At 56.2% G+C, this 11,206-nt stretch overlaps 1 protein-coding gene and 1 long non-coding RNA gene across 2 annotated transcripts in view; both read left to right on the top strand.

Annotated features, from left to right (window-relative positions):
- Window positions 1–566: 566 nt before the first annotated feature.
- Window positions 567–11,206, top strand: part of IMPA2 (inositol monophosphatase 2) — a 28,041-nt gene continuing 17,401 nt past the window's right edge. The window contains exons 1-2 of the mRNA XM_036823530.1: window positions 567–775; window positions 10,433–10,566. Coding sequence (XP_036679425.1) covers window positions 680–775; window positions 10,433–10,566 — 230 coding nt within the window. The 5' untranslated portion in view covers window positions 567–679. The remainder of the gene's footprint in view (window positions 776–10,432; window positions 10,567–11,206) is intronic.
- Window positions 787–4,952, top strand: LOC118880123. Its single transcript, XR_005016220.1, has 2 exons — window positions 787–1,521; window positions 4,270–4,952. It is a non-coding gene; the product is annotated as an uncharacterized LOC118880123 (long non-coding RNA).

The following is an 11,206-nucleotide window of genomic DNA, read 5'->3' as shown; positions in this document are numbered from 1 at the left end:
CTTGTTGTTTGTATTTCCACCTGTCTCTCGTTCCTACACCTAAAGCCTCTCCACCGGGTGTCCAACGCACGGTGGGCACAGACGAAGGCTGACCGTGTGAACAGGGTCCCGTCGGGGTGCACGCGGTCAGCACCTGTTACAGGGCGGGCCGGGCAGCTCCTGAGCTCCTGAGCTCCAACTGTAGGAGGACCGCCGCCCGGTACTCGCGGTGAGCGGTGCCCGCGGCCAGCGGCGCCCGAGGTGCTGCCCGGCCGGGTCCGCGCGGGGGACGCTGCTCGCTCGCGGCCACACCCTCGGGAAGGGCTCTGAGCTCCGCGAGGCTCCGGGCCGGACCCCTCTCCCGCCACGCGGCCCTCAGCTTCCCACAAGCTAGACCCAGCTTCAGCGGGGAGCCGGCGGGGCGGGGCCCGGCGCTGTGCGGGCGGGGCTCATCGCCGGTCGCGCAGGGAGAGGGACCCAGGGCGGGAAGGAGCGGGGCTCGGCGCGGGGCGGGGTTTGCGCAGGGGGGCGGGGCAGGGAGGGGCGAGGGGCGGGACGGGACGCCGGGCGCTGCTCCAGGGCCAGGCGCAGCTGCAGGTCTGCTCCCCGCCCGCTCCCGGTCCCTCGCAGCTCCTCACGGGCGGGCGAGCGCGGCCCAGGCGCGGAGCGGCGGGAGGCACCGGCGGGCCCGAAGTCCGCGATGAAGCCGAGCGGCGAGGACGGGGCGGCGCAGGCCGGGGGCCCGTGGGAGGAGTGCTTCGAGGCAGCGGCGCAGCTGGCGCTGCGGGCTGGACAGGTGAGCGCGCCCCCGGGAGCACGGCAGGCGCACTCGGACTTGGGGCAGAGCGGACGCAGGGCGTGGGCGGACGGAGACCCCGAGGGTCGGGCCGGGACCTGGGCGCGCGAGCCGCGGAGGGGCTCCGCGCAGCCTACCGCACACCTGTGCACCTGCCACGCCCGCGCCGGGACGGGCGCCCTGGATCCCGCGGCCCGGAGGCGCGGGCCGGGCTCGGGGCGCAGGGCGGCCTGGCGGGAGCGGGCGGGTCAGGGCGCGCGGACTGCCTCGAATTTGACCCAGTGGGCGGGACACGGTGCGGTTGACCCGGGTTAGAACCCCTACGCGTGGAGGTCGGGCGGACAGCCTGTCCTCGCGCATCCGGAGTCTAGAGGGTTCCACTCTGCGTTTGGAGGAACTGCTACCCGCACCGGAAGGGTGACGGTCAAGCAGCGGAGATGAAGAAACCTTCAGAGGGCAGCCCCTCTCTTCGCACTTTCCTGTGTGTTTTGTTCCCCCATTTCCTCGGTGCTTCACGCCTGGGGTTCCGCGGGCCACGTGCGGCGGCGAATGGGGGGCGCTGGGGGAGGCAGGGCGCAGGGACCGCTCGCTCCCTGCTCGCGCGCCAAGGCGCTCGGCTGCGTTCCTGCGAGCGGAGCGGGAGGGTGGACAGAGGAGGAGCCCTGCCCGTAGACGGATTTTCTGTTTCCAGCGGCAGTTCCTTTTCGGTTTGAAAGTGCCCCACGGGCTAAAGTCCTGCATTTGAAGTGAGTCCTTAACGTGCACAGTCACAGTGCGGTCCCTTGGTCCCCTAGAAGTTAACTTTCAACACTAGTGGACCCTCCCTCTGTGAGACTTGATCCTTGGGGCAAAGGAGGGCCCCAACCTTACCTGCTACATTGATGGAGCTCATGGCTTCAGGGCAAACGTTCTTCCTGGAAAGCTGGTCCACTGTGTGAGGGGCGCGCTTGCCCTCCCCCCTCCCGAGACCCTCACTTCCTCTCCAGAGTGAGCGTCTTAAGGATATTTGGTAACTTTTAGGTTCCACCATACAACTTTTCTTCTTTCAGCTTTGAGAAGAAGCCAGTTTAGAATTCAGACACCACTGTGTAAACCCTGGTGAGTTGTTACGGGTTTCTGTGGTTTTTCAAATTTAGATCCTCGAGGAAACAGAAGGGTTTTTGAACCCCCCCCCCTTTTTTTTTTAACAAATTTACAAATGCTTACACAGAACTTGCAATATAGCAGGCACCGTTCTAAGGGTCCTGGGAACTTTAACTTATTTAAGAGATAGCTTCTGCTTTTGCAACTTGCCAAGAACAACAGAAAAAGCTTTTTTTGACAGTGGGGAAGGATGCAATAAGGATTCTGCCATTGGGAGTCTGATCAGGGGGCCCAGAACTCTGGGCTCCCTCCTGGGCATTATGCTGATGCTTCCTGCCTGCCAGGCAGTGGCGGGGAGAGTGGCCGAATTGCCTGTGGCTGGGACGAACAGAAGCCACACAGGGTCATCCTAACCTGTGTAAAGAGGGACAGACTGTCTTAGTAATGTTCTGACAGTAACAAGGTGCTGATTGGAGAAAACCTGGCCTGTAGCCAGAAAGCCCCAAGAGGCATGAAGGGTGGTTAGTGGTGATTCTTGGGAGTCCTCCTTAGCCAGAGGCACATTTGGTACAGGTTCTGTGGCCTTGTGGCCCAACGTGCCTGCCCTCTCACGTTCTGCTGTTTTATTAAGTCTGCTACTCCGGAGACAGCTCTGTGTGCTCCACCGAGTCTGGGTTCTCTACGTTCAGAGGGAGTGCCCTCCCTCCCAGGAGACAGTGTCTGCCGTCCACGTTTCAGACATTGGTTCGGGTCAGGGCAGCCCTGGACGATTTGCTGCCGCCTCCCCTCTGCCGCATCCTGAGAGGCCTCCCAGACCCCTCCTTCCTTGTCTCTCCACCACCCATCCCTGTGGTGCCCCTGAGAGGCATCCCTTCCAGTCCCAACCACCATACCACTGCAGAAGCCCCTCCCTGGCTGCTGGGCTTTGGGGAAGGGGGTGACGTCAGCCCCACACCATCACCACCACAAGTACACAGAGTGATATTCATCGAAATGGGTATTTATCATCTTTTATGTGATGTGTGAGCAAAAGTATCTTAGAAAACTATGCTTTTTAAGTTGACCTGCAGGGATAGATCCAGGTTTTCTTGAACCTGAAGTTTAGACAATTTACAGGCCCTCTTTAAGAAAAAAAATACAAACTTACAAATTCAAAATTAGATATAAAAGTTTATTTAGAATAAGAAAGATCACAACAGCATAAATTTTAAGATGCTAACAAATATAACAAAATACATAAGAATAATTTTTTAACTGCTTCTCAATCTTCTGTAATACTCTTTTCCCATTTTTGGCTTTATACTCTTTACATCTTTGAATGACAACGATTTTGTAGTACTTTCTATGGAGAGACTAGAAAGGTAAATTCAGGCTTTCCTGTAGGATGGCTCATTGAAAGTGATTACTATGATTTAGAAAAGTTTAATTAGGCTTCAAACTTGTTATTGGTAGGGTCATATAAATGTTTAGGATTGCCATCAAATTTGAGAATCCTGTCAGTTTTATTTTACATATTAGTTGTCAGACAGGGAAGAATTTTCCAGTGTGCTCTGAGGGGATGCCCTATGTCCGCCTCCAACTGCCCGGAGCAGAGGGGCACAGCGGGGGCTCTGACCCAACATCCCTATTTGTCTGGCTTGCATTGCCACAGGTGTTTTTGTTTGTTTGTTTCTGTTTTTGTGTGTGTGTATGTGGCTGCATTGGGTCTTCATTGCTGTGCATGGGCTTTCTCCCTAGTTGCGGCCAGCATGGACTACTCTTCCTTGTGGTGAGTGGGCTTCTCATTGCGTTGGCTTCTCTTGTTGGGGAGCACGAGCTCTAGGTGCACGGGCTTCAGTAGTTGCAGCACGTGGGCTCAGTAGTTGCGGCACAGGAGCTCAGTAGTTGTGGCTCAGTGGTTGTGGTGCACGGGCTTAGTTGCTCCGCAGCATGTGGGATCTTCCCAGACCGGGGCTTGAACCCGTGTCCCCTGCATTGGCAGGTGTACTCTTAACCACTGTGCCACCAGGGAAGTCCCCACAGGTGTTGTCTTGATTTGTGATTTTATTTTTTATCAGTTATTCACACAGGGAGTTTAAAAAGTGAAATACTGCTAAAGGGACTGTCGTGGAACCAGCAGTGTCCTGTCCCGTGTCATCCTCATCCTTTTCCCCAGAACTCACTGTTTTCAGTTTTCTGATAGTTACACCCATTTTCTAAATGGTAGCTCTGTTTTTGCGTCATCCTCATTAGACACTGTTATGTCCTGTTGCTGCATTACCTGTTGGTTCCATTGGTGCCTGTGCTCACGTGCTATGACCACATGTAGCACACGGTCAGGCTGGGTAGCATGGTTGTATTACATATTCTTTTCTTTCTTATGCAACTGGTGTTTTCCTGAAGGTTAAAAAAATTTTTTTTTATTTGCTTAGTTTTCTACACACCTACCAACAGCCATCTTCTGACTTCCCAACAGAATTTTTGATGATCTCCTTGGTATAGACACTCATGGGTCTCGCTGCTGGGGACACGTGGTCCTCACACCTTCATGTGCATCAGAAGCACCTGGAGGGCCTCCATGGCAGGTTGCGTCCACCACAGACAGGGTTCCTACTCACCGGGTCTGGAGTGGGGCCGAGAATGAGCACTTCCACCAAAACCCCAGCTGATGCTGTCCAGCTGGGGATGGCACTTTGAGAAACACTGCTGTATGTAGTATTTTGTTACGTGACTATATGACAGTTTATTCATTCAACTCTTGAAGAAACTCTGGATAATGTCCAGTTTGGAATTATTAAGAATAATGTTGCTCATCCAGCACTCTCGCATGTGTCTTTTGGTTACCTCCGTATGCATTTCTGCTGGGGATAGATTAACAATAGGAGTGAAATTGCTGTGTCATCGTGTATGAAATTCTGCCAGGTGGTTTTCCAAGGCGGATGCAGGGATTCACGATTCCCCAGCAGGAGGTGAGGGTTCCTGTTGCCTCATCTCTCAGGCGACACTTGGTGTTGTCTGTCTTTCCATTTTAGCCCTTGTGACCGGTTTGAGGTGGTGTTTTACGGTGGTTTTAATTTGCATGTCCTGTATGACTAATGAACTTAAGTGCTTTTTATGTGTTTACTGGCCTCTGTTTTTAAAATGGTGGTGCTAAAACAGGTTAGAAATGTATTCATTCACACAACAACTATTTGAGTAACTCTGGAAAGGACCTTAACCTTACTCTGAGTGTGATTGAGGTTCGGGGTCGAGTGCCATGTGGAGCCCTGCAGGGTGATGGGGAGACCACCCTGGCTGCTGCTGGGGTGGGGGTGAGGCTGCAACGCCACAGTGGGTGGGGCAGAACCAGATCTCCGATGGAAGTGATTAGAATATTCCAAGTGAGGGATGAGGGTGGATCTGACTGGAGGTGGTGAAGAAGGCGGTAAACAGATGTATTTCGAAGGCAGAGCTGCCAGGTTTGCTGCCGGATCGGAAGCGGGTGTGAGAGGAGCCAGGGGTGCCTGCAGGGTTCGGGCCTGAAAAACTGTCCAGTGGATTTGCCAGAACTGTAGGGGGAGCAGGTTTGGAGGTGGAGGTCAGGTCCTGTGTTCCGCGAGCTGTGAGCTGTTGACCTTGAAATGCCGGTGGATCTCTACGTGAGGGCCTTTGGGTGGAGAGTTCACGTGAGAGGCTCAGGGTGGAGGCGCCAGCTTGGGAGCCGTCAGTCGGCCTGGGCTGGTGTCTCAGGCCAGGTCCCGCCCTGGACGGGGACAAGCAGGCTTGTCTGCCCTGGGCTCTCCGTAGGCGGATCCCAGGTCGAGCTCCCGGCGTTTGCTCTGGGAGATCCCAACCTGGCGGGACGTGGAGGTGGAGGTCCCCCTGCTGTCCTGGCTGAGGATGGAGGGGGCAGCTGGTGACCTCACCATTTCCACTGTCAGTCCTGGCCTTGTCAGCCCTGGCCTTGTCAGCCCCACCTGCACCCGCGCCCCAGGCCTCCGCAGAGTGGGGTCACCCATATTGACAATTGTAACACTTTCACCCACATTTGAAGCCTCAGCCAGGATGGAACTTGTGAGATAGCAACTGGCAGGTGAAGCAGCAGCCCCACTGGCACACATGGGCTGAGGGTCCAGGGACAGTCTATGGAGAGCTCTCTCTCAAGCAGAGAAGGGTTTGTGTTTTCCGTCTGTTCTGGCCTTCAGCTGATGGGGCCAGGCCCACCCACATTCCAAAGGGCAATCTTTACTGATTTACCGATTAATAAGTTCATCTCATCCAAAAACGTCCTTGCAGAAACACCCAGAATAACATTCAACGCAGTATTTGGGTACCCCACGGCTCAGTCAAGTTGCTACATAAGATTAACCATCACATCACATTTATAAGTCTGGAACCTGAAACATGGTAGTACCGCCAGGCCCACATCTGCAGAGGAAAGATGTTGCCTGTTGAAACCCCACTTCCACAGACTTCTCCGTGTGCGTTCCATGGGTCCCCGAGCTCACACAGGTTGCTCCGTAAGGATGGGTGATAATCGTATGGTCGACTTGGGGACAGTAGCATACAACCGAGATGGTTCACAGACAAGAAAGAGGCATTTGGACATGTCTCTGAATGACACCTCAGATGCTGGAGCTGATGGGGTTTGAAATTCAGGCTTCAGTGACTTAAGTCCCATATTTTATATATTAAACATTAACAGAATGTTATTTCGAGGGAGAGATCCAGGCCAGGAGGTCTGTGAAGTGCAGGCTTAGCTAGTGAGTAGCTGAAAAACATTAATTAAAAAACAGCACACACTAACTTATTGCTGGCAAAATGAGAATGTTTAAAATCCCAAGACTGAGAGAAAACAGATGTGGTAAAGGGTTTTAGCAGGTAACTCACCCAGAACCCCACAGGCCTTTCCCCTGAGGATGCGACTGTGGTTAAAAGGCAGGGCTGATTGAGTCTCGTAATGATTTATTTAAAAACAAGACACTATCTCCACCTTTCCTCTCAGTGTAGGAAATTGTCTGAATTGAACTTTTCTTAACCTCATACTGATATTTGTACATTGTATATGTGGTACGTTTTGGGGGGTTTTGTCGTAAGGCATTAAGTTTTGTGAGGCCTCGGCCCCCTCAGATGGACGGATGGGCCTTCAGAGGAGTGGATGGGGGAGTGTCTGGGGCCAGGATGGCCGGCTCATCTGAAGGGTGGTGTAGTCTGGGACGATAATTCAGAAACGGGATCTAAATATCTGGGAGTGTAACCGGATGAGAGGGAGGAGTCGGGAATGGTCTGCAGGTCCCTCCCAGGCGTCCAAGGCCCGAAGGAGCAGCAACCAGGTGGCCGGGAATGCGGGTGTGGCCTGCCCTGCGCTGAGGGACACAGGCCCACAAGGAAAGGATCATCACACAGCCATAATAAACACTAATAGAAACGGAAAAGAAATCCTTATAAAAGGACACGCTCTAGCATCCTCCTCCTGGATCCGTAATTTCTGTCCTTTGCATGATCTGTGGCTGGGGGCCTGGCTCCCCTGGGAAGGAGCCCAGATGACATCAGGACACCCCACTGCCCCGGGCATGTCTCCTCTCCGTTGGATCCAGAGGATGGAGAGGCCAGGGTGCTCAGATGAGGCTTCATGAGAGCACTTGCTGAGCGTCTTCCCGACTTAGTTACCTGAGCCCTGTGTGCACCCAGCAGGTGTTCTCTGAGACCCCACCATGTGTCAGGCTGCAGAGCCCGCCTTGGGGGTGGGTTCAGACACTGGGCAGACAAGGGTCCTAACCCAGGAGCAGGAGCGCACTTGCAGGGTGAGCGCCGGCTCTGTGGGGAGGTGACATCCCAGTCACAAAGGAGGAGTGCTGGGGCCAGGGGAACCTGGCGTCCAGTGGGAAGGGGGTGGGAGGGTGAGTGATGGGTTCGGTGCAGCAGGAGGGGCAGGGGATGCGGGGGCGCAGAGGTGGGCCAATGGGCTGGCTCCTTTAGAGTCGGGGACAGAGGCAGGGGGTCCTTTCTCCCCGCCCCTCCCAAGTCCAGTTAGAGTCTGGGAGGCGGCCCTGCTTCCCGAGTCACCGAGGGGCCCGTTCCTTCCCGCCACTGCTCTGACCCCACTGCTCTGACCCCGGCAACCACGCCCAAGTCACGGCGGAGGGAGTGGAAGGGCAGGAGGAAGTGCCATGCCAACGGTGGCCCTTTGAGGACGTGACTCGGGAGTCACACGCATCGCTTCCCCTCGCGTCCTCGGGGCCGACCTTGGTCCCAGGGCCACACCTGCCTGCACAGGAGGCTGCGATGCGGGCTGCCATGTGGCTCAGTGCCCTGCTGACCTTGGGCTCTGTTCCTAGAAGGAAGAGGGCCAGCTACTCGGGTCCAGTTGTCTCTGCTCCAAGCCAGCCCACAGAGGCCACTGTGAGCTACATCGGGGGTGACTTTATCCTCGGGGTGACAGGGGGCCATATGGTGCTTTATGCGGGCCCAGGCTTAGAGAGCCCTTCTGGCTGCACTGCAGGGAGTGGACGTGTGGGGGGCCCCGGAATGCAGGACGGGATGGAAGCCAGAGGGTGATGGGCTTCGAGGGCAACAAGAGGCGAAACAAGACAGATCAAGGGGTCAGTGTTCCACAAGCACGTGAGGTCCGGTTGGAAAAAACGGTGCTGACTCTGTTTAAGCAGTCTGAGGTGTAATGTACTGGTGACTTGAAGGGTTTTGCACCTCGGCTGTGTGCCGGGCACGACCCTAGACACCAGGCGGGCAGCAGGGAGCAGAGAGCAAGCCGGGTTTTCTGTTAGAAAACGTTGCAACCAATCTGTCACCTTTGCAACCAACCTGGGAAAACCAAACAACCGTCTGGGCTTGGTGCTGGGATGAGGACTGCCCCTGTCTAGGGGGTCCTGCTTATTCTGTGAAATCCTGCGTGAGCACCCCTGTCTGCAGGCTTCCTGGAGGCGTCTTCCTGGCCTCCTCCTCTTCAGCAAATGGGTACATGGGATGTGGGTACATGGCACGTGGGTACAGGGCATGTGTGTACATGGCATGTGTGTACACAGTATGTGGGTACACGGGATGTGGGTACAGGGCATGTGTGTACACGGCATGTGTGTACATGGCGTGTGGGTACATGGCATATGTGTACAGGGTATGTGTACAGGGCATGTGGGTACATGGCATGTGGGTACATGGCATGTGGGTACAGGGTATGTGTACAGGGCATGTGGGTACATGGGATGTGGGTACATGGCATGTGGGTACAGGGTATGTGTACAGGGCATGTGTGTACATGGCAGGTGGGTACAGGGCATGTGGGTGCAGGGCAGGTGGGTACAGGGCATTTGTGTACGCAGCATGTGCGTACATGGCATGTGGGTACAGGGCATGTAATTACATGGCGTGTGTGTACAGGGCATGTGTGTACATGGCATGTGGGTATGTGGGATGTGGGTACAGGGCATGTGTGTGTACAGGGCATGTGTGTACACAGCATGTGGGTACAGGGCATGTGTGTACAGGGCATGTGTGTACATGGCATGTGGGTACGTGGCATGTGGGTACAGGGCAGGTGGGTACAGGGCATGTGTGTACAGGGCATTTGGGTACATGGGATGTAGGTACAGGGCATGTGTGTACACGGCATCTGGGTACACAGCAGGTGGGTACAGGGCATGTGTGTACACAGCATGTGTGTACACGGCATGTGGATATAGGGCATTGTGTACACGGCATGTGGGTACAGGGCATGTGTACAAGGCATGTATGTACACGGCGTGTGTGTACAGGCCATGTGTGTACACGATGTGTGTGTACAGGGCATGGGATACACCCGCCTAAGGTTGAAGAGTAAGTATCACGGGGTGGGCAGTGTGGATGTCAGGTGGCGGCTGAACGAGGGGGTCCTTGGAAGGAGGTGAGGGATCCTGGGTGCAGCGGGTCTTGGAGGAGAGGTCAGAGGTCGCTTCAGGGTCCTGATGTCACTGTGGTTGGGAACTCGAGCTGTGACTCGGGCAGAGGTGACAGGATAGGCCCTAGCTGCAGTGGGGCTGTTTCCTGATTAATACCCTCAACGCCTTCCTGTGTGGGCCCCCAGGGAGGCCCTGGCGCTCAGCCCTCCGTCCCAGGTGTAGGCGAAGCGCTGTCAGCTCCTGGGAGACCAACCCACTCGGTCCTGCGACCTGATGCACCCAGCCCCCGGGGCGTGAGGCCAGGGCCTGCCTTCCAGTTCTCTGCGTGCATTTTCACTTTCTCGGGTTTGGTTTCGGCTGGACCGTTTGGGCTCCCGATCCAGGAGCACGTTCATGTGACTGGTAAAGTGAAAGAGGAGAAGCAGTTCCTACACTGAAATCTCCCGAGTTCAAGCTCGGGGGCTCCGTGGGGCTCTGTGGCTGAAGCTTCACGTCCTTAGAACCGCGTTTCTTTCCTCCAAAGAAAGACTAGTCCACCCATGACCGCCTTTCTCGCGAGAAGAGTAGGCGGCAGTGAAGGCTCCCAGGAGCCCCACAGAGAGCCGGGCGCCACAGGTCCGTTTGTCTGGCCATCCGCGGTGGGGGAGGGGGCCCAGCTCCGGTGCAGGACCGTCCCCAGCGCAGGGGGTGCTGGCCAGCATCACCCACCTCCCGACTTTCATTGCAGATCATCAGGAAAGCCCTTTCTGAGGAAAAACGTGTCTCAACAAAAACGTCGGCCGCGGACCTGGTGACAGAAACAGATCACGTGGTGGAGGCCCTGATCCTGCAGGAGCTGCAGCAGCGCTTTCCCTCCCACAGGTGGGTGCGCTGGGGCCTCGCTGACTCCTTGCTGTGACCCGCCCCCGGTCACGTGTCCCCCACCCCCGCGGATCCTGGCGGGGAGTCCCCTCTGCTGTGCCCTGTCAGCCCAGGGCCACGTGGACTTTCCCAGGACGCGTCCCCACGTGTGGCCGTCCCCAGGGCCGCCCGCCCCTCCTGCCAAGCCCACACCAAGCCCCCAGGGCCACCCCCCTCCAGAGCAGGTGTCCCTGACCTTTTGGGTCACCATGTGGAGAATCCGATGCAACGATTAATCTTTTCCTTGAAAAAGGCCAGCATTTGCCCAGCGCTGTGTGTCTAGTTCCAAGGGGGCCCAGAGCCCCAGGAGCGGACGCTCTGAGCTCGGGGAGGGGGCTCCTTGGGCACAAGTGTCCCTTTCCTTCCTTAGGGAGCTGCTCACCCTGGAGCCCAATCGCTGGATTCCCAGGTGTAGATGACATGTCTGTCCGGCCCCACGTCCGTGTGGACGAGTGAGGGGCTCCCTCCTGCCGCATGACGCCCTGCGAGTGACTGGGGGGTAGGGGACAGGCCGTACACACTCGCACCTTCTCCCCGCTCCTTCCTTCTAACCCGCATCACCTGGGGGGTCACGTGTGTGTATGTGTGTGTGTGCAAGCGT

The sequence above is a fragment of the Balaenoptera musculus genome, chromosome 14 (genome assembly GCF_009873245.2).
Source record: "Balaenoptera musculus isolate JJ_BM4_2016_0621 chromosome 14, mBalMus1.pri.v3, whole genome shotgun sequence".
Lineage (NCBI taxonomy): Eukaryota > Metazoa > Chordata > Mammalia > Artiodactyla > Balaenopteridae > Balaenoptera > Balaenoptera musculus.
The sequence above is the reverse complement of the archived record's forward strand: the minus strand, read 5'-3'. Positions and strand labels throughout refer to the sequence as shown.